Source organism: Phycodurus eques, chromosome 15 (genome assembly GCF_024500275.1).
Source record: "Phycodurus eques isolate BA_2022a chromosome 15, UOR_Pequ_1.1, whole genome shotgun sequence".
Taxonomy (NCBI): Eukaryota; Metazoa; Chordata; class Actinopteri; order Syngnathiformes; family Syngnathidae; genus Phycodurus; species Phycodurus eques.
The window spans coordinates 2,318,822-2,341,915 of NC_084539.1; the positions used below are offsets into that span (position 1 = coordinate 2,318,822).

The 23,094-nt window shown below is 40.9% G+C and overlaps 1 protein-coding gene across 5 annotated transcripts in view; it reads left to right on the plus strand.

Moving 5' to 3' along the window:
- The first annotated feature begins 462 nt into the window (after positions 1 to 462).
- Positions 463 to 23,094, plus strand: part of lrsam1 (leucine rich repeat and sterile alpha motif containing 1) — a 36,595-nt gene continuing 13,963 nt past the window's right edge. For 2 of the 5 annotated variants that reach the window (XM_061698076.1, XM_061698081.1), the window contains exons 1-22: positions 463 to 750; positions 1,402 to 1,607; positions 4,811 to 4,867; positions 6,147 to 6,191; positions 6,312 to 6,389; positions 7,850 to 7,918; positions 8,000 to 8,084; positions 8,163 to 8,284; positions 8,409 to 8,499; positions 9,173 to 9,282; positions 9,388 to 9,417; positions 9,854 to 9,976; positions 10,198 to 10,337; positions 10,433 to 10,477; positions 10,741 to 10,811; positions 11,348 to 11,447; positions 11,567 to 11,654; positions 11,783 to 11,857; positions 16,962 to 17,042; positions 17,641 to 17,736; positions 20,465 to 20,563; positions 21,780 to 21,911. In XM_061698076.1, the coding sequence (XP_061554060.1) occupies positions 1,536 to 1,607; positions 4,811 to 4,867; positions 6,147 to 6,191; positions 6,312 to 6,389; positions 7,850 to 7,918; positions 8,000 to 8,084; positions 8,163 to 8,284; positions 8,409 to 8,499; positions 9,173 to 9,282; positions 9,388 to 9,417; positions 9,854 to 9,976; positions 10,198 to 10,337; positions 10,433 to 10,477; positions 10,741 to 10,811; positions 11,348 to 11,447; positions 11,567 to 11,654; positions 11,783 to 11,857; positions 16,962 to 17,042; positions 17,641 to 17,736; positions 20,465 to 20,563; positions 21,780 to 21,911 (1,809 nt within the window). In that variant the 5' untranslated portion in view covers positions 463 to 750; positions 1,402 to 1,535. The remainder of the gene's footprint in view (positions 751 to 1,401; positions 1,608 to 4,810; positions 4,868 to 6,146; positions 6,192 to 6,311; positions 6,390 to 7,849; positions 7,919 to 7,999; positions 8,085 to 8,162; positions 8,285 to 8,408; positions 8,500 to 9,172; positions 9,283 to 9,387; positions 9,418 to 9,853; positions 9,977 to 10,197; positions 10,338 to 10,432; positions 10,478 to 10,740; positions 10,812 to 11,347; positions 11,448 to 11,566; positions 11,655 to 11,782; positions 11,858 to 16,961; positions 17,043 to 17,640; positions 17,737 to 20,464; positions 20,564 to 21,779; positions 21,912 to 23,094) is intronic. The other 3 variants (XM_061698077.1, XM_061698078.1, XM_061698079.1) reach the window with 3 other exon arrangements.

Sequence of the window (23,094 nt, forward strand, 5' to 3'; positions counted from 1 at the left end):
GAAAATGTCCATTTTGGACTATAAAAAGTATTTTTGTTGAAAATACAACTAACGATCCCAGCGAGCACTATTGGCAATTGTACTCATGCTGTTTTATCAACAGATGAATGAGTGCCAAGGTGATATGTGCCATTGTCATTTAGTCTGGCAATACAATGACAAGAGATATTTTACAGTGAGACGCTATAATTACATTTCAGACGACAGAAATATCATGTAGCGTACATTCCCTTGATAAGCCCTCTGTTGAGTAGAGGGCAGTCACCTCAGTCAATAAATTTCAACTGTGTTGAAAGATGATCAGACAAAGCATGGAAGGCATTGACCTTGCCGTTCCAATACTTTTGGACGGCACCGAAGAGTGACGAATGGACCCGACGTGTTGTTCGGCTAACGTTCGGCAGCGAGCACCTGGCCGGCAGTGGGCAGCCACGTGCCGTTCCATGATGCGGTCTACCCAAACCTAAGAACGAAATAGAAGCTGCGTGTGTTTTGACAGCAACATCCTTCGCACGGACGCGACTGAGAGGACTTCACGAAGGGATTCTCGTGAAAATGGTGTCCATTTCTAGAATTCTATTCCATTTGGGGAAGTAGGCGAGTAATGTTGAAGGAATTGTCAAGTGGTCAATCACCGTTTGTGCTTTGCGTCAAGTGTTCGACTGATCGTTGACGTGTGGCGATAACACAGAAAACGGTCTGTTTGAATTCAAGGAACATCTACCCATCACGAGTGGGAACCTAGTCATTGTGAGTATGAAACAGAACGTTCAGAACGGGCTCGGTGTTCGTAATACAGGGCTAGCCGGGTTCATGCTAGCGGGTGACATGACTAACAGACAGACGCCCATGTTCCCGTTATCACCCTAAAGGTTACTAAGTAACCACGTGTAAGGAGACAAAACATACTGCTGTTCCCTCAAATGCTTTCAAGGTCGCTAAGTTAGCTGTAGTTTATGTGCGAATTATTGATGTCTTTGAAAAATGAGCCGCCCACATTGCGGTTGGCATAGGTCTGACCTTAGAAGACGTTTACACGCAGTCTGGAGGTCGGATAAGCTTTGATGGGGGTTTCCCCCCCCTCCAGAAATACCTCGAAAATGATATATATATATATCTATTTCACTTCATTTACTTTATCCACAAGGATTATTCCTTATGCAGCTAGCACACGAACGATGCTGTATGAATGAGTCGACACTTAAGACACACCCTTCCATTATCAAATTAGTGCTATAGGAACAAATGTAAAAAAAAAAACCAACAACAACAACATATCTTATATTACAGCAAATAGAAACGCTATTCAAGGAAGAGAATCATTGTACGATGTGCCATGACAACTGAGGTCAGTCATTTTTTAACTGTAAAGTACCTATATATCGTCTCTACTTTTTCCAGTACAGGGAGTGTCTCGAGTGCTTTCCACATTGGTCCATCGGCCTGGCGAGTGGCTCTTGTTGAAGTGGAACTGACTGACTGACTGAAGTGAAACCCAGTAGGCCCGGCCGCCGACAGTACGGGCAGGATACGAGATGCCTCTGTTTTTCAGAAAGAAGAAACCCAGCGATGACTGCCAGAAGAGACTTGAGTATCAGCTGTGTCGGGTAAAATAAAATTAGTGGATGGTAGAATATGTGCCAGCTATTTTGCAATCAAAATCATTGGTAATTCTGAATATGTCATTTACAGTTAGGCCTAGAGAATGGCATCATTTTTTTTTATTTCACCTTTACCTACAAAAAAAAGGGCAGCCATTTGGTTTGAAATAAAACAATCATGTTGTGATTGAAGCGTAAACGTCAAAACTTTTTTTTTTTTTTTTAAAAAAGATATGACCTTAACGTTTTACAGCCACTTTATGTACCTACAGTGCCACCAGAAAGTAGTCACACCCCGTCATGTGTTCCACATTTTGCTGCTACAGACATATTCTAAAGATCATTTGAGTGTAGTTTTCTTGAAAAAAAAAAAATCGACATAAAATATCCCATAATGACAAAGTAAAAACTGATTTTCTGACATTTGTGTACATTTTTAAAAAAAAAGATAAACATTCAAACATAATAGGTACATAAGTATTCACACCCTTTGCTATGACACTCAACCCTAAGCTCAGGTGCATCTGATTTCCGCTGATCTTCCTTGAGATGCTTCTACAACTTGGAGTCCACCTGCGGTAAATTCAGTTGATTGAACATCATTTGGAATGGCACACACCTGGCTATATAAGGTCTCATAGTTGGCAGTGAATAACAGAGCAGAAACCAAGCAATCAAGTCTAAGGAATTGCCTGCAGACCTCCGAGACCGGATTGTGTCAAGGCACACATCTGGGGAAGGATACAAAAGAATTTCAGCAGCATCGAAGGTTCCAAAAAGCACCGTGGTATCGATTATTCTGAAATGGAAGAAGTTTGGAAACACCGGGACGACTTCCTAGATCTGGCTGTCCGACCGAGCTGAGTAAAACTGAGGAAGAAGGGCCTTGGTCAGAGAGGTGAACAAGAACCCTATGGTCACTTAAGGAGGCGCTCCAGTGTTCCCTTGCTGAGATAGGAGAGCCATCCAGAAGGTCACTCGTTGCTAACGCACTCCACCAAGCAGGCCTTTATGGTAGAGTGGCCAGATTGAAGGCACTTCTTGGAGTTTGCCAAAAGACACCTTAAAGATTCTCAGACCTACAGAAAGAAAATTATCTGGTCTGACAAAACCAAAATAGAACTTTTTGGCCTGAGTTGCAAGCGTCATAACTGGAGAAGAAGAGGCTCTGCTCATCACCTGGCTAACACCATCGATGTGAAGCATGGTGGTGGCAGCATCATGCTGTGGGGCTGTTTTTCTGCTGCAGGAACTGGGCTAGTCCACAAAGAGCGTAAGATGACAGCTGCCAAATATAGAGAAATTCTTCAAGAGAACTTGCTCTGGAACTCAGACGAGGGTGTCGATTTACCTTCCAACATGACAATGACCCAAAGCAAAGAGCTAAGATAGCCAAGAAGTGGCTTCAGGAGCAGCCTGTGAATGTCCTTGCGTAGACCAGCCAGAGCCCGGACTTGAATCCAATCAAACATCTCTGGAAAGACCTAAAAATGGCTGTCCACCGATGCTGCTCATCCAACCTGACTGACCTTGAGAGGATCTGCAGAGAAGAATGAGGGAAAAAATGTCCCAAAACAAGTGTGCCAAGCGCATAGAGCCATACCCAAGAAGTATGCTGCCGATGGTGCTTCAACAAAATATTAAGCCACGGGTGTAAATACTTAATGTACCTATTATGTGTAAATGTTTACATTTCCAAGAAATTTGCACAACTGTCTGAAAAAGTTTTTACTTTTCATTATGGGATATTATAAGTCGATTATTTATTTATTTATTTTTCAAGAAAACTACAGTGGCTACTGATGTATTCAGACCCCTTTAAATTTTTCAATCTTTGTTATATTGCAGCCTTTTGCTAAAATCATTTTGGTTAATTTTTTTCCTCAATGTATTCACAGCACCTCATATTGGCAGAAACAAATGGGAGTTGTTGAAATATTTGCAGATAATTAAAAAAGAAAAACTAAAATATCACACAGCCATAAGTAGTAGTAAGTTTTTCACGCTTGGATTTGGGGATCCTCTGCCATTCCTCCTTGATGACCCTCTCCAGTTCTGTCAGGTTGAATGGCGAACGTTGGTGGACAGCCATTTTCAGGTCTCTCCAGAGATGCTCAATTGGCTTTAATTCAGGGCTCTGGCTGGGCCATTCAAGAACAGTCACGGAGTTGTTCTGAAGCCACTGCTTCGTTATTTTAGCTGTGCGCTTAGCGTCAGTGTCTGGTTGGAAGGTGAACCTTTGGCCCAGTCTCAGGTTCTGAGCACTCTGGAGAAGGCTTTCGTCCAGCTATCCCTGTACTTCATCTTTCCTTCGATTGCAACCAGTCGTCCTGTCCCTGCAGCTGAAAAACACCCCCACAGCATGATGCTGCCACCACTGTGCTTCACTGTTGGGACTGTATTGGACAGGTGATGAGCAGTGCCTGGTTTTACACATGCCGCTTAGAATTAAGGCCCAAAAGTTCTGTCTTGGTCTCATCAGACCAGAGAATCTTATTTCTCACCATCTTGGAGTCCTTCGGGTGTTTTTTAGCCAATTCCATGCGGGCTTTCATGTGTCTTGCACTGAGGAGAGGCTTCCGCCGGGCCACCCTGCCATAAAGCCCCGACCGGTGGAGGGCTGCAGTGATGGTTGACTTACTAGAACTTTCTTCCATCTCCTGACTGCATCTCTGGACCTCAGCCACAGTGATCTTTGGGTTGTTCTTTACCTCTCTCACCAAGGCGCTTCTCTCCCGATTGCTCAGTTTGGCCAGACGGGCAGCTCTAGGAACGGTTCTGGTCCCAAACGTCTTCCTTTTTAAGGATTATGGAGGCCACTGTGCTCTTAGGAACCTGTATACTCAAATCAGCTTTGGAATAAGTCTGTAACAGCAAAATGTGGACAAAGTGAAGGGGTGTGAATACTTTCTGGTGGCACTGTATATTTCCAGCGGCTTAGACATATTTGGATTCCGATTAAATGAAATAAATGTTTTAATACTTGCAGTCAATGAGTTTTGTCCCTGGAGATGTTTTTAGCTTCAGTTGTGGTAGCATGTCAATCTTGTCTTTGTCAAAATAGTTCTGAACCTCACTGTACATGACAATTTCCTTGTTAGTGTCTCCGACTGTTAAAGTGTCTGACTGGTATATGTTTATGTAATGTGTTGTTGCATTAAAAACAAATCCTGAAATTCCTGCAAAACATACTCATTGCTATTCCTCAGTCAAAGGAAGCAGGCGCTGACGACGTCCTGGACATCTCGTCTTGCGAGCTTTCAGAGGTGCGAATGTTTAGTATTTCACTGTGTGTTCAATTGGATTCTCTAATTTCCTTATGCACCCTTGTCCCCCAAAGCATGTTGTTGTTAGAAGGGATAGCTCAACTCCTTTGCACTGGTGATGGTGACCCAGACAATAAGAATGAACAAATCTTTACCAAGCTACTCATCATTGCTCAAGACACTGTTTTCCTGGCACCAGGTGGACGGAAACCAACACCAAAACACATTGGTATTGGATGTACTCGATGTACTCCCAAGTTACATGCTCAGTGCAGTGACTTCATGTTACTGGGCACAGTATTTAGCTAGAAGTCAGTACAAAGATCAGATACCACAATCCCAAATGAGGCTCTTACGCATTTCATTGAGAATGATGAAGTATAAATTGCACTGAACTTTGCCGATGCAAGCCTCCCTGGATAGATCATGTGTGCGGATCACAACATCAACTTAAATGAGGAGACCCTTGATGGGACCATTGTGCAGAATGTCGCTACTACATCACCGTTACTACTGACGACTCGTAGCTATGAACCAAAGTCGAAAGATCTGAGACAGCAGTTAAATCTGGGTGGATTTTATAGTGGTATGTCAATTAAATGTAATTTGTTTTATTGTGTGTTAGCAAATAGCACCAGAAGCCACCATCTAAAATTCTAGATTTTCACATGGATTTAAAGTACAATAACTGTGTTGCACTGCTTTATACTTTAAGCTTTAAACTTGGCATGACTAGCGCTCATGATTGCTATACTGATTGATAGAGGATTTGGGCCACTAGCTTATAGTTCCCAGCAGATAGTGACTTTAAAAATTGGTTTTCTTAGATGGCGTTTAATGTTTACATGTTCGAGCTCAACTTTTTAATTCTGACATTGCAGACAGCGCCCATGTATTAGCTTTAATTTGAAACCATTATACTGTATCTATGGTCCATGGGGTTGTGGTTGTGCATATTCAGCATTTATTGTGGGCAACTCCTGAAAAGTGGTCAAAAAATGTGTGTAAAAATCACCAAACCAATTTTCAACTTGACAGCCTCCCCAAAGGTTGGCCCATGGGCTCCTTCTAACACACGGAATAGGTCTTCAGCTTGTAGCCAAATCTAAAAGCTGAAGCAATTTATCAAAGCTGGCCCGTATGTTGTATGTATGAATGAGCTGTGACTGTTTTCGCTATCTGGCGATCGTTCCACCAAAAGTCATTTGAAAACACCTATTATTTGTTTGTAATAACAGACAAGTGGTTACATTGAATGATCCTTTCTGCTGTTACACAGGTTCCTTCGAGTGCCTTTTCGATTTGCAAAGTTCTCCAGAAGAAGGTAAGAACATAACAAAGAGCGGAAAAGAAGCGAATACATCCAATGTATTTTCTGTACGCCTAGCAAACGCTTAACTATTTCCAATAAGCTCAACAGACATTTCTTGTTGTTCCTCCACAGGTACTGATCCTACACAACAATAAGCTTAAGTCACTGCTTCCCAAAGGAAGTGACATCATCTCTCTTGGCACGCTAAAGGTAAAGTCACCCAGCCACACAAATATTACGGTGCTTGGGTAAATCTTATTCCTTTTACTATAGCATTAAACCAAAATATTCCCACACTTTTGTGCGTTTGCTCTTACGTTTCCTCGAGAATAGGATATAATGAAACACACACACACAAAAAACACTGTGGTAACTGAAATCATTTGACTGAAAATTAATCCATGAAAATCAGAACGTTGGTGTTGATTTGTGGAACAAAAAAAAAAATCATAAGAAACAAAATCTAATGAACTAGGCCAAGACAAAAACTGTGTTTCTGATTCTGACTATTCTTTTTCTGATTCTGGTACTCCTAGAAAAGATTGTAAATCATTTTAAGCATAGTGATAAGATAAACTAAGATGTGTCCTGTAATTAGCATCACAGGTATTTTCAAACTTGTAATTCGTCAGTCTGCCTATTTAAGGGGGACACTGTGCTGTTAGGTGACTGGTGTGTACCACAATGAACATTGATCACTGAAAACGAAGGAGAGAGTTGCCTCAGGAGATTAGAAAGAAAATGATGGACAAGAATGTAAAAGGTAAAGACTAGAAGACCATCTTCGAGCAGCGTGAAGTTTCTTTGACTTCAGTTTTACATATTATATCAGTGTCAGATCGCACCATCTCTCATTGTTTGAGCCAAAGTGGACTTCCAGGGAGGACAACCAAGGAGGACTCCACTGTTGAAAGCAAATCATAAAAAAGTGAGACTGGAATTTGCCACAATCCATATTTGAGAGGCCGCAAAGTTTGTGGGGGATGGCTCTTTGGACAATTGAGACAAAATTGGAGCTTTTTGGCAAGGCACATCAACCCTGTTCATAAGGGCAAAAATGAAGCATACCTAGAAAAACAACACTGTCCCTACTGTGAAATACGGAGGAGGCGCTGTTATGTTCTGGGGCTGCTTTTGCCAGATCTGGCACAGCGGGGCTCGAGACTGCGACCTTTTTTCCAGCTTGTGTGATTAAAAATGGCATCTCGTCGCATTTGTGCGAGAACAAACTTTGAACGGTTGAAATTTGCCTTTTTTCTCCTCCTCTTGCATGAGTGTTTATCTACAATTTAAAACATTACATTTGTTATCCAAATTAAAATTCATTGAGGCGTGGCTCTTGTCCTGGTGACATTATGCGTGTTATGCTCAAATTAAATAAATTGCTGTTATAATTTGAATAAAGAGTGTGTGATTTAAACAGATGATGAATGAAAAAGATGATAAAAAAATAAAGCATATTTTCAGTTATCATTTTGACCTCACATGAAGGCAAATGCAGACATTTGCATCATGTTACAAAGTGATTATTTATTTTGATGCTGGCGTCTCTCACAAAACACGTCATCTGATACCAATACTGAGTCTCACCCTTAAAATACAAAGTTAAAGTGAATTTCAATTTTTCTCCTGGCCAAGCAAAATATTTCTCCCTCTCTCTTTCACTCAAGGTTTTGGATTTGCATGATAATAAGCTTCATTCACTCCCAGAAGATATCGGGAAGCTGCCATCTCTGCAGGTAGAGCTACTTTGAACTCCTGAAAATAAACATTATTTACTTTGAATATTGTTCCTCTCTTATTGTGTGTGTTTTTTTTAGATTTTGAATGTGGAGAAGAATTGTTTAAAGGTCCTTCCAGAATCCATTGGGGATCTCAGGCTACTGCAGACACTCAATTTGAAAGGTCAAATGTACTCCTTATTATAGTTGATATGTCAATGTCAGTTTGAATTTACTGTGGGTATTCTCCCCGTCGTTTTAGGCAACTGTCTCAGTGAACTACCGTCGACTATTAGCTCTCTGTGCAGTTTACGTACCCTGGATGTGAGTGACAACCTCATAATCCAGATTCCCAAAACCTTTGCTTATATCCGCACACTGGAGGTAAGTGTTTGCCTTGGAAATTCAGTTCACACTGTTGCTAAAAAAAGATAAATAAATAAAACTCACAAGACATTTTCTCACAGCAAGTGCGCGTGTCTGTGTGTGCGTACATGTACTGTGACAGAACTTCATACTCGATGCAGCTACAATGACCTATCCTCCTGCATCTGTGTGCGTGGAAGGTACAGCGACCATTCAGCACTTCCTGTGCGCTGGTGAGGATTTACTTTATCACCACAAAATATAGCATCATCTACACATCCTTTTTTTCCCCTCTTTGTACCTCTCTTTGTAATTTTCTTTTTTTGTTTTTGTTACTTCAGAAGCTAGTAACAGCATGACCCATGATGCCCAATATTTACAATCATATTCAATTTGTATGGCGTTTGTGTTTCATCCCTGCTCCTATTGCGGTTTCTCATAAAAGTCAAGTTTTGCAAATTTTTTTAGTAGCGTAAATGTACCTATAACTTCTGTGTGCATAAATATTGCACTGCCCCAAAGTAAATTGTAGGGTAGAGGAATACAAAATATGAACATTGAGTTTACTTATTTTGTAGGCATAAAATATTAAAATCTCTAAGCTCAAACACTTTCTAGTCCATGACCATCAACAGCTGAGTTGTTTGGATTGCGTAACAGTCCCCCCCGTAGACAATAGTGGAAATTGAAATAATCTGTTCATGGGTGAAATTGTTTGCCATTTCCAACCATTTATTACAGGCAAGTCATATTTTAATATCCAAAAAAGGTTATTGAAGTACAGTCTAAAAGTTGATTAACCACTCATTGCTTGACTTAATGGTAATTCATCTTAAGAGGTTTCATCATAATTTTGAATACAAATATATATATATATTATAAAAAAAAATTTCTTCCCCCCCCCAGAGCTGGGAGAAGAGTACTGCCCTCCATCCCAGTATCTCCTGCCAGTTCTGGAAAGTGACAGTGGCAAACAAAACTCTGACTCTGTGGATGGTGTGGATGAGGCCTGGCAGGTAGTTGACACCCTGAACTGTAGTAACATTCATTACATCCGATTATAATGGATTATAAATTCATCTTGTTCACTTGGTCTATTAAATGTTTCCTTTTTGTTGCAGAATAAATTCAGTGACTATGAGAGGAGAAAGGTATGCGTCTTATCCTTCAAAATTGAGGTTTCATGCTCACTGGAATAAAGCTCAAATGAAGCTGCAGCTTTCATCAATTAGTATGATACACAGTTCATCTTGTCCTACCGCTTACGCTATAATGAGTTGTGCTACAAAAATCTCTGTGTTCTGCTTTAGTTTAAAATGATTCCTGTTCCTATCCCTGTTTCTGTTCCTTACCAGCCCATATTTATACTTTTCTGCAATCATGGAGATGGGTTTATTGTCCTCACTGATTGCAAAGCTTTTGGTCTTCCCACATAGTCACATCACTGTAAACTCTCCACCTTTTCACCACAGCAGCGGTTTGAAATTTCCCAACAAAAGAAAACGAAGAAACAAAACTAAGGAAAAATGTTGCAAAAGATGTCGGAGAAATGATAGCGTAACTATCATCCTCCTTCTTCTTTGCCAGTTTCAGAAGCAGCAGGAAAAGCTGGCATTCGAGCGACACCGAGAGGAGAAACAAAATGAGCACACCCAGCTTCTACTCATGAACACCTCCCGTAAAGTGAACATCCTCAACTCCGTTCGTCAGGTAGACTGTTCTCAAATGATATTGTATTAAGTGGGGTCATTCCCCATTTTTTTTTTTTTTCCACCCCTACCTCTTAGGAACATTTTCTAAGTGGTCAATGTTTGCTTCTGACTTTGGCTCACCTTTGGAATGAATATAAGAGTAGCCACATCGTAAATTACTATCAGAAATGAAACAGAGAAATGAAACGATAAACCGCTTACCTTTGCACTGGTGTTTAGGAGCAGGAGCGTCTGGAACAGGGGGTCACCCAGCAGCAGCGGGCCCAGGAGTCGGAGAGGTTGCTGTTGTTGGACAAAGTGAGACACGCCGAACACAACATCAGCAGTCGCATCAGCATCATGCTGTCGGATAACAACAGGTAGTACATGAAGGCAGCATGTGGATGCGTGTCACAGGGGAGCTGCTGCTTGTTCCCTTGCATAAAGGAACTACTTTATGTTTTGACCTCCGCAGGCAAAAAAAGAGTGCTGAGTTTCTCCAGGCCATGGAGGAAGATCGGTGAGTGAAAGATAATCACTTAGTTCCAACGCTGCAAAGTTTGTAATCCACTTGGATATTAAGAATTTACTGAGGAATTTCTTAGTAAAATTCAAGCATTGTAATGTGTTCATTTTCCTCACAGCATGAATAAAGTATACTGTCGCTGTCTATATATTGATGTATTTATCTTACCACATTTTGTTTGGCTGTTTGAATAAAATCATGCGATACATGTCACTGAATCTTTGTTATTTATTTATGATGAATTTTTGTCCTGGCAGGATCCGTATGGAGCATCTGACTGCCATCACACAGGAAGAAGCTAACTCTCTGAGGAAGAGAGAGGTTGCTGGTATTTAAGCCTTTTACATTCTACGTGCCCGTCGTTTGCTGAAACATGTAAGGGAACTTAATTCCTGGTATTCGTATTTCCTTTTCTGTTGTACACAAAGACCCAAGAAGACTGTATTCACTGAGATTTGTTTGGCACGGTTTTAACATCGAATGCCCTTTTTAACACAACTTTCCAATTTTGTTTTTTTATTTGGGCTTTGGATCGTCAGTTGCTGGGTATTCGAGCCCTTGAAGGGAATTAAAACCACACTGTCTTAAACAAAAGTATGATATCAAAGCTTTTCCAACACTAAGGCAAATAATTGGGACTACAGGGTTAGGGGGAAATTTAAATTACATGATTAATGGATGATGGCCATTGTTCCCGGATGTTCACACTATGAAATGTGAATGTCAGTCGGCGCTTGAAAAATCCACTGCGAACCAATTAATTTTTCTGTTAAGGTCTTCCAATTTATTGCTGTTGTTGTATTTCTTGTTCTTCCAATCATAAGCTGGCACCACATTTGAGTGTCTTTTTTCTATCATTTGTAGCGGCCATGCAGAAGATGCTGTCAGACCGCTGCACTGTGAGCCTCCTCCAAGAAGCCAGTGACTGTCGTAGAAGGAGCTTGGTGTCTGAGGCCTCCAGAAGGTTTAAAATGCACACGCACGCATACTTACACACACACACCAATAATATTGCAGTGTGTTCTAATTAACCAGTCAAAGTGTTATGATGGTTGATGGCCTTTCCTGCTTGTTGTGTAACAGTATGGAGAATCTGGAGAAGAAGTTTGATAAAATGCTATCCATCCAAGTTTTGGACAAATCTAAAGCCATTGCCCACATTTTACAGGAGGTATGTCTGCAGTGATCAAATAAGAGTTGTTCATATATGATTGGGAGTGAAAACCAGCATTAATTGAGACAGAAAATAACCTTTAAAGCTCAGTGAACACTCATGTCTTCTATTTGAACTCTCTGCAGGAGGAGATGCAGAAAGCAGCGTTCCAAGCACTGCAGTTGCAGAAAGATTCTGTCCATGGTTACATACGCAATCAGGTTTGTATGGAGGGATGCAGATGAGTGCAGTGAGGGTCCAACCTGTCCTTGTTTTTTAATCTGTTTCGATGCCTGTAGAGTTCATGGGCAGATTGATTTAAATATACATTCGGCTCTTCTTGCATTCAAAGACGTCATTATTCTTTTTCAAGCTTGAGCACGCCGATTGAAATTGCTTGGGGTTGCTTCAATTTAATGTGGCTTAAAATTGCCAAATGTTGTTAAAAGCTACAACTACCTATGCTATGAAACTCACAGGCAGCCCTCCATTTTGATTAAAAGGTGACATTTTTCTGGCCATGATTTTGGACAATTCAACTGTCGTATGACCATACAGCGGCTGAAATAATCCCTAACCCTATATTTCCAAAGGTGCTATTGACATGAAAGTTTCACCAGATGTTGGGAACAACCCAAGTAATCCATACATACAAAGAAAGTAGGTCAAATAAGATCCCAAATTAAGTTGAGTGTAATGTGAAATGACAGTGAAAAAGTATTGAACACATGAAGAAAGGGGTGTGTAAAAAGGCATGGAAAGCCAAGAAAACACTTATACGTACCCCTGTCATATTGGAATGAAAGTGTAGGCTACATCTTTTTCATAGCCTCTCGGTGGTATACTAGAATGAACGTGTACAACCTTTTCATAACCTCTTGGGGGCAGTGGCGTTTTGGAACGAAAGTGTACACATTTCTCATGACCTCTAGGTGGCATATTGAAATGAACGTGTACCGATTTTTCATTTCCTCTAGATGGTGGCATACACTTATAAAATGGGAATGTTCCCTCTCCCCCCCCCCCCCATCCCCCCCTATACCTATGTATAATGCGCACCATTGATTGTTGCCATTTCTTGGGGGGGAAAATGCGCATTATAGATGAGAAATTACGGTAAGCTTCTGTATGTTCTAGTGAGCATGGTTGGGCCCATAGTACGTAATTGGAAAGCCAATCATACCACCATAAACCGATCAGGTGCTCCTCGCAAGATTTCTGACAGAGGAGTGCAAAGAATAATCAGAAGAATTATCCAAGAGCCAAGAACCACTTGTGGAAAGCTTCAAAAAGACCTGGAATTAACAGGTACTGTTGTCACAAGGAAAACAGTGAGTAATGCACTCCGCCACCATGTCCTGCATGTACGCTCACCACGCAAGACCCCATTGCTGAAGAAAAAAGCATGTCAAAGCTTGTTCAAAGTTTGCTGAACAACATTTGGACAAACCAGTAAAATGCTGGGAGAATATAGTCTGCTCGGATGAGAGCAAAATTTAACTGTTTGGATGCCATAATGCACACCACGTTTGGAGGAGAAATGGCACTGCACATCACCCTAAAAACAGCATACCAACAGTGAAGTTTGGAGGTGGGAACATGATGGGAAAACTTCACATTTATTAAAGGAAGGATGAATGGGCAAATGTACTGCGACATTCTTGGCAAAAGTCTGTTGCCATCTACGAGGATGATGATAATGACACCAGGGTGGGCATTTAGGTCGGGTAATAATCCAAAACAAACTGCCAAGTAAGCTCTCAATTGGTTTCAAAGAAAAAAAATAAAGCTGCTAGAATGGCCCAGCCAATCACCTGACTTGAATCCAATCGAAAATCTGTGGAAAGAACTGAAACAAGGTTTATAAAGAGAGCCAAGGTCCGTGAAAGGAGCCCACGGAACCTTCAAGATTTGAAGACTGCTTGTGTGGAGGAATGGGCCAAAGTCATACCAGAGCAATGCATGCGACTAGTTTCTCCATACAGGAGGCGTCTTGAAGCTGTCATTGCTAACAAAGGTTTTTGTACAAAGTATTAAATACAGTGGGTATGGAAAGTATTCAGACCCCCTTAAATTGTTCATCTTTCACAGTTTTTTTTTCTGTCAATATGTGTACATTGAGGAAAAAATGAACTTAAATGATTTTAGCAAATGGCTGCAATATAAAAAAAAAAGGGACAAATTTAAGGAGCTCCGAATACTTTCCGTACCCACGGTAAATACTATCTGGCGTGTTCAATACTTTGTCTCTGTGTCATTTCACATTATTACACACAACTTAATTTCTGAGCTTATTTGTTTTACTTTCTTTATATGTATGATTACTTGGTTTGTTCCCAACATCTGAAAAATTCATGTCAATAGCACCTTTGGAAATATATTTAGTGAGGGGGAAAAATTGTGATGTTAAATATTTATTTCAGCCGCTGTATATCCTCCAAATTTGATCTCGTTGGAATTCAAGTCTGAACGTAATGATGGGATTCGCATTTAGTCCACACCCTAGGATGTGGGTGAAGCCTTTGATGATTGGCCATGAAACATGAAATTCCAAAAACTCTACTTCAAAAGATCAGTGCTTATTGCGTAGCTGGAGTCAGTCGTCGGTCTGGCTGTTGTGCTCCTCGGTCACAGATACTTTGCCAATTGCATACCTCCTGATGTGTGTTGGTAGCAATGGCCCGTTCAAAGCTGCTTGAAGCTTTAATTAGAATAATTGTTGATCATTATTCTTCTCAGAAATGGATCAACTTTTAGGGCGGGCTCAACATGTTGGAAAACTCTCCATTTATTGCAAGCATGCGCATCCTGGTGAAACTGTAATACATGGACCCTGAACACGGCCCCCCACCCCCAAAACGAAGGTTTGAAAAAAAAAATTCCCCCTCACTTCCAATTATGCGATATAACACAGAAGCATCTCTCCACTGAAAAAGCACCACGCAAACACACACACAGTTCTAACATACACCGTATTGCCAAAACTATTCGCTCACCTGCCTTCACTCACATACATATGAACTTAAGTGACATCCCATTCATTTCTTTTTTTCTTTCTTCTTTTTTTGTCCTGTTCGGATGGTAGGTCAAGCAGAAAGGAAGATCTGTATCCCTTTTATGCCGGAACAGTTTTACTGTGTCACAGTGGACTTTTTAAGTTGCCACTGAGGTCTCTCTGTATTCTGATGGATATTTATTTTATTTTTTTAAAGTCGTTCAGTCAAACAGAACAAACTTTTTTTAAAGGGGGGTGGGGGGGGGGTTTGACAGAAAAAACAACGGAGACAGTGAAAATGTAACTAAATAAATTACAGTGGGTACAGAAAGTATTCAGACCCCCTTAAAATTTTCAGTCTGTTATATTGCAGCCATTTGTTAAAATCATTTAAGTTCATTTTTTCCTCATTAATGTACACACGGCGGCATGGTGGGCGACTGGTTAGAGCGTCTGCCTCACAGTTCTGGGGACCGGCGTTCAATCCCCGGCCCCACCTTTGGGGAGTTTCCATGTTCTCCCCGTGCCTGCGTGGGTTTTCTCCGGGCACTCCGGTTTCCTCCCACATCCCAAAAACATGCATGGGAGGTTCATTGAAGACTCTAAATTGCCCGTAGGTGTGAATGTGAGTGCGAGTGGTTGTTTGTTTGTATGTGCCCTGCGATTGGCTGGCGACCAGTTCAGGGTGTACCCCGCCTTCTGCCCGGTGACAGCTGGGATAGGCTCCAGCATGCCCACGACCCTAGTGAGGAGAAGTGGCTCAGAAAATGGATGGATGGATGGATAATGTACACACTCACCCCATATTGACACACAAAAAACAGAATTGTTGAAATTTTTGCAGCTTTATTAAGAATATCACAGCCATAAGTATTCAGACCCTTTGCTGTGACACTTATATATTTAACTCAGGTGCTGTCCATTTCTTCTGATCGTCCTTGAGATGGTTCTACACCTTCATTGGGGTCCAGCTGTGTTTGGTGATACTGATTGGACTTGATTAGGAAAGCCACACCCCTGTCTGTATAAGACCTTACAGCTCACAGTGCATGGCAGAGCAAATGAGAATCATGAGGTCAAAGGAACTGCCTGAAGAGCTCAGAGACAGAATTGCAGCAAGGCACAAATGTGGCCAAGGTTACAAAAAATGTCTGCGGCACACAGTGGCCTCCATAACCCTGAAATGGGAGACGTTTGGGCCGACCAGAACCCTTCCTAGAACTGGCCGTCCGGCCAAACTGAGCAATCGGGGGAGAAGAGCCTTGCAGCCATGACAATGACCCTAAGCACACAGTGAACATAACGAAGGAGTCGCTTCAGACCAACTCTGTGACTGTTCTTGAATGGCCCAGCCACAGCCCTGACTTAAACCCAAATGAGCATCTCTGGAGAGACCTGAAAATGGCTATCCACCAACGTTCACCATCCAACCTGACAGAACTGAAGAGGATCTGCAAGGAGGAATGGCAGAGGATGCCCAAATCCAGGTGTGACAAACTCATCATTCTCCAAAAGACTCATGGCTGTATTAGCTCAAAAGGGTGCTTCGACTAAATACTGAGGAAAAGGTCTGAATACTTAAGGCTGTGTGATATTTCAGTTTTTCTTTTTTAATCAATCTGCAAAAATTTCAACAATTCCGTTTTTTTATGTCAATGTGGGGTGATGTGTGTACATGAATGAGGGAAAAAATGAACTTAAATGATTTTAGCAAATGGCTGCAATAGAACAAAGAGTGAAAAATGTAAGGGGGTCTGAATACTTTCCGTACCCAAAGCACTAGCTGTAAAACAATATGAGGAATGTAAAGCATTCCATAACTAGGAGATGTGTCATTCTCCATAACTAGGAGAATGACACATTGGATTTGAGTGTTGTATGGGTCAGTAGTGCTACAATCTGTGAGGGAAGGACAGAACAATACCGGACAGCACTGGACAGGAGGGGAAGCAGGGGTTGTGGACCTGGCGGTACAACTGAAGTGTGGCGGCAGTGGCTATGTAAATTATGAACATCTGTAGGACCAGAGTATAAGTGAGGGGATACCCAAGAAATTTGCGCAGTTATAAATTGTCACAATGAGTGAATAGCCCCACACCAAGTGAATAGGTCCCAGGAGTGTGTCTGCAGACATCAGGCACTGCTACCTGAGCCTACTGGTGAGGGTAGAGAGGAGAAAGTAGTTTTACTCATAGAATTGTGTCCTGACTTTTCATGACAGTACCGCCAGTGGTCCATATTTAATATATCAACCCCTGTAGCTAGAAAATCATTCATTAAGTCATCATCGTTGTTCATCCTCCCTTCATGTTGCTTTTCCACTGTTCCAGATCAAGCTTATTGAGGGGGAATTAATGCAGCTGACAAAACTGGAAGTTAAAAGGCGCAATCTGGATGCTGAGAACCTGCAGGTAGGTGCCCCCCCCCCCCCCCCCCCACACCTTTTAATTTGCCCACAGTCATTTTTTTTGTTTTCTCTTTTGACTACTGTATAATTTTTTTTGCTCCATGTTTTCTACCTTTGGTTACAATATAACATTCATGAACTAATCATAATCGTACTAATATCCACATTATATTGTCAATGAAGTGATTCAAAATGGCAGCACAATGCACAACTGGTTAGCAGAGCCACCTTACAGTTCACAGGTTGTGGTTTCCTGTTTTATGCACAATGTGAATTGAGGAAAAACACTGGATGGAAGGATTATTATCATAGTGATCCTAACCAATGCAATGGATTTGACCCGAAAACTCTTAAAAAAAAAAAAAAAAAAAAAAAAAAAAAAAAAGTGAACATAATACCTAGGATTTGGGAATATGATTGTTTTGATGAATTTTCTTCAGCATTTAAGTAGTATGAGCTCACTCTTTAGTTCAGACATTTAAAGAATTATGGAAGACATTCTTTCTTTTGATTTCGGTTGGCCCGAGTTAAATTTTTGATTAAATTAGGAATGGCTGAATTACATTATTGTATCTCATCCATCTTCTTTCGTGTGGATGCAGGAAGTGCTAGTGGACCAGCGCACAGCTCTAGGTGATTTGTTGCAGCAACTGCTGAAACAGAAGCACCAGAGAGAGCAAGAACTGCTGCAAGTTCTGGTGAGCACACTGAACTGCTAGGCGATTTGTTTTCATGACAGTGTCCATGGGTTGCTTTCTTCCCAACTGTAGTAAGTATAAACTCAGTACAGTGAGATGTGTATATATATATATATATATATATATACATGTCAGAGGTGTCGACTTGAGGAATTGACCAAGAGGCCATTCTTTCGCACACTACCTAAAGTAATGGTTTCATAAAAAAACAAAACAAACACAGTACAACATAAATCAACAGTAAATGTGACAGCTAAATAAGGTATACATTCCAAGAACTACTGGTAACATGTACATAAAAGACGAGATTTACCATAACAATAAGGATGTTAATTATTGCAACAAAAAAAACTAAAAACAAACATTGCATTGTGGGAATGGCGCGGCTGCCATCATGTACGCTTGTTTTCGTTAGCATTAGCAGCTAGCTTTGGGAGCGATCACCCAAATAGTTAGACGGTGGGCCGGCTATACGCTGTATGGGCTTCCTGTACATTACAGTCTGTCTAGCATTTTTAGTCTTTTTTTTTTTTTTTCATTTTTTTAAAAAAATAAATATTTTTACATAGCGCCCCCGAGTGTTCCAACTGAGATACCACAGTTGGATACAATTGTACTGCTATAATAAGTTGACTAACTTGTGTTCCTCTTTTTTTAACTTAATGCCTTTTGTTTTTGATACTCACAAGAAATGCCAAGTTTAAACTCAAATCTATTTATATTTGTGTTTGAAATTGCCTCACTAGAAATGTTTGTAGACAGGATGCAGTTTCCTGTTTCATGCGCAATGTGAATTCAAGAAAAATACTGATGATCTAAAGGAGGAAACCAATTGGTTGTTCATTATCAAGTACAATGTCTCATTTTCTCTTGTGTATTCATAATTGCCCTTTAACCAAGCAAAAATATATTTTTTGATTGATTATTCCAATAGAATTGTCAATAGAATACTTGATTACATACTTGACTAATTACAGCATTACTGAATTCAACTTGACTTGGGATTTGAGGGCAAAGACTTGAGGCTTACTTGTGACTTGCAAAGACTTAGATTTGGTTCCACCTCTGCTTTATCTATATATGCTGAATATATCTTAGTGTATTTGAGAAGCTCAAAATTCTGTTTAAGATCCGGTAGAACCTCCAAAGTCGAACGACACTAAGTCTGCAATTTGACCACAATTAAGGGAAACTATAATCTTCTTAAATTGTGCAAAACTATTCATCTACGTGAAGACACCGAGCATGTTAATAATTTCTCACAATAATTATCAACAATTATTTAACAAGGTAGGAAACAATTATCAAGATGTAACACTCTATTTCTATGTCCTTGCAAGCATTTACATTTTCAAATGATCACTTCTGCAACATTCCTAGGAAGTCACAATGTCCCGTCATTGGTGAGCTGTTTTTAGAATAGGTGTGCAGGCTGCTCCCGTGAGCACCATGTTGGTGACCCTTTGCGTACACCATTGCTACTACTTCTATATCTAAAATAAATCATTTTGATCATTGATCAATTTATGTACTATTCATGTTTTTTGCGATGGTGAATTCAGTTTTTAACTGTAGGTTATAATCTTCAAAATCATGAAATATTATAGTCTTTGTGTAAGTTTACCACAATATTCTTATTTATTGAAATAATTTTTACACTTGTATAACAGCATTTAAAAAAAAATGTTATTTAAAACATTGTACACTGTACAGTTAATAAGGCTTTTATGATGAAGCCAGTTGAATATTTTTACTTCCATTATTTGGTTTGAGGGGAAAAAAAACTCAGGTTAACCAGCCACTGCATCAGATTGTGTGACTTTGGAGGTTGAATTGCAGAAGAATTGTCATATTTCAGTTTATTATGGGAATTGTATGCCTTTGCAGGTGAGTTTGAGTTCAACATGTAAAGAGAGTAAATAAATCTCAGAATCAGCTTTAAGTGTGTTTCAAGAAGCCAATAAAAATGTAAATGTAACTATTATTACATTTATTTAAAAAAGGCGATTGGTAACATAAAATGCTTGCAATATATCAACATTATACAAGTAAAGACACCAATTTTGGTATTTTTACAAGAAACATGAAGTCGACACACATGATTTGCCTTAGGTCTGAGGTGTGTTGAGAGTGGATTTGTCCTGATAATAGGGACACTAATTAGTTAGTGTTGTGTTACGGTTAGGCTTTAGGTGGATCAGGATGGGTTAAGGTAGATTTGTGGGATTCATAATAACGCTGTCACACTGAAGTCACATACTTCTTTTCCCGTCTGGATGCAGTAGGGCGTGTTACCGGGATACAACAGTCAATCATAGTGCAGCGGCGTGTGTATTGCAGCAGGGCGTGTCCTGTCGAGAACATAAGTGGGATTTCTACTAACACCCCACCTCCGGTCCGCTCGGAAACACTCGGATAAACTCAGCGCATCGCCGGAAATGTCTACTACTCTTTGTTTTGGTAATTTTGAGATCAGTGGTGGAACAGAATCTTAGTGTGTGGTGCTCTGTATTAAGATTATCAGAGCACACCACACACAGTATAACCAAAACTGTTAAAATGTCAGATTTTTTTTTGTCTTCATGTGTGGGGTCTGTAACAAATAAAACATCTTTTAAAATTTGAAAAATCTTTGTGTGTACCGCGCCTGTGTAGCACTAGTCATTCCTCCATTGTTCTTCTGAGGTCAAGTGGTTTAATGACAGCTATAATCACTTTGGATTTCTAGGCGGAGATGGAGTTGAAGTCAGAGTCAACCCAGCAGAACTACTGGATGATTCAGTACCAGAGACTGCTGGATGCCAAGCCCTTGTCACTGCGCATGCAGGTACAGTGCCACATAGAATGCATCCTACTTGCTGAAGCATCTGAAAACTACCGTATTTTCACGACCATAGGGCGCACCGCTTTAAAAGGTGCAGTCTCAGTTACGGGGTCTATTTCTGTATTTAACACATACATAAGGTGCACCGTATTATCGGGCGCAGGCATGATAAAACATACGCTAGCTTAAAACATACGGTAGCACGCATGCACGTAAAACAATGTTTTTAAAAAGGCTCATCTTCTGTGTCCGAAATGAACAGCTGGGCAAGTTCTCCATCAAACACGCCAGGTTCCCTCTCGTCATTGTCGGAGCCAGTCTCGATGCCGGCTTTTACGAAAGCTCCAGCAACAGCGCAAGCAGACGCGTTAGCCCGAGCATTCACAATCCATTCACAAATTGTGGCGTAACTCGCCCGGCGCTGCCTCCTATTCTTAGTCAAGCTGTGTTCGCCATCTGTCATCCATGGCTCCCACGCCACTCGCAACTTCACTTTGAACGCCCTGTTTACACGAATGTCCAGCGGATCGTCAAGCCTCCCGGAATGATGGCAAGATCCTAGTTATTGCACTCAGTCGAATGGTGACTGTAGAGACGCTTCTCCTGGCTGTGCTTTGCTCATTAATCCATTGCTCGAGTTGGTCTTCCAACTCAGGCCACCTCGCCTTGTTTCCGCGTTTTGTTTTTCTTTTTTTCCACGGAAACTCAGCTTCGTCTTCTTGACTTGGCGAAGCTCGTTTTCCTGCTTCCTCCACTTGCGACCCGTGGATTCGTTGATCTTGAATTCTCTCGCGGCTGCTCGATTCCCATGTTCCGCCGCGTAACTAATAGCTTGCAGTTTAAACTGTGCTTCGTAGGTGCCGTTTTCGGGAGTCTTTAGCCAAACCGATGCACATACTGGAACTATATACCTGCTGGGGGCGTGTCTTTAGCCTCCTCTGTCACGTTCACCCTTCCCCCTTTACGTCCGCATGCTGTCTTCAGTCACGTCTGCCATCCTCTATCTAAGCAGCGTGTCGGCAGGAAATCCTCCCAGGCAGTCAAGCGGAGCGCTCATTAAAGTCACACAAGATTTACAGATTTTGGAACTCGGTGCACACATAAGGCGCGCCCGCCGTATTATAAGCTGCCCCGTCCATTTTGGAGAAAATGTAAGACTTTTAAGTGCACCTTATGGTCGTGAAAATACGGTAACTTAACTGATGTGTGTTCATCACAGGAAGCTGGTGTGGAAAAAGACTTGGTAAATATACTGTGCAAACTGTCAGCTCAGCATTACTTGCCCATCATGGCTCACCATCGTGTGACAACTGAGGCCCTTCGCCACATGAACTCATCTGACCTAAAGAAGGTCTGTGTACTATGCTATTGAAAAATGTTTTTGCTTTCTCCTTGATGTCTGAGGTATTTTACTCCACATGAAGTTTCAACATCCGTTTTTGTTTTTGATGCAAGAAGTTCCAATAATCTATGTAGTCTTGTCAAAATTCTGAATTTATGTGTTCATGCAAATACAGTCTCCTCCAAATGTATTGGAACGGAAAGGCCAATTCCTTTGTTTGTTTTTGTATACTGAAGACATTTGGGTTTCAGATCAAAAGATGAATATGAGACAAAACCTCAGAATTATTGGAACATGTCACTGATGGGGGTTTCTAGTTGTTGAGGTGTTGCCTTTTAGATTGATTGCTTAAACATTAGATAATGCTTGTTTTTGGCTATGGGTTTCACCTGTGAAAATTGCATTTGCTGTTAAGCAAACATGAACACCAAAGCACTGTCTATGGGAGAAAAGCAAACCATTTTGAAGCTGAAAGAGGCGGCACAATGGATCAGAGCTATTGCACAAACATTGCACATAGTCAATACAACAATTTGTAATGTCCTGAAAAAGAGAGAAACTACCGGTGAACTGAGCAACAGACATTGAACAGGTGAGCCAAGGGTATCAACAGCAGTTGACGACCAAAACATTGTGAGAGATGTGAAGAAACAGCCAAAGACAAGAGTCAGTGAAATCAATGCCAACCTTTACAGGGCAGGGGTGAAGGTATCACAATCCACTGTTGGAAGAAGACTTTGCGAGAAGAAATATACAGGCCATATCACAAGATACAAACCACTCATCAGCAAAAAAGAAACGGAAGGCCAGATTGGATTTTGCAAAGAAGTGCAGAGGTGAGCCACAAAGGTTTTGGAAAAAAGTTTTATGGACTGAGCAGACTAAGATTAACTTCTACCAAAGTGATGGAAAGGCCAAACTATGGAGAAACAAAGCATCTGCTTATGATCCAAAACACACTAGCTCATCTGTGAAGCATGGTGGAGGTAATGTCATGGCTTGGCTTGCATAGCTGCTTCTGGAACGGAATTGTGGAAATTTTTGCAGATTTATTAAAAAAGAAAAACTGAAATATCGCACAGCCATAAGTATTGAGTTAACTCGGGTGCTGTCCATTTCTTCTGATCATAATTGAGATGGTTCTACACCTTCATTGGAGTCCAGCTGTGTTTGATTATACTGATTGGACTTG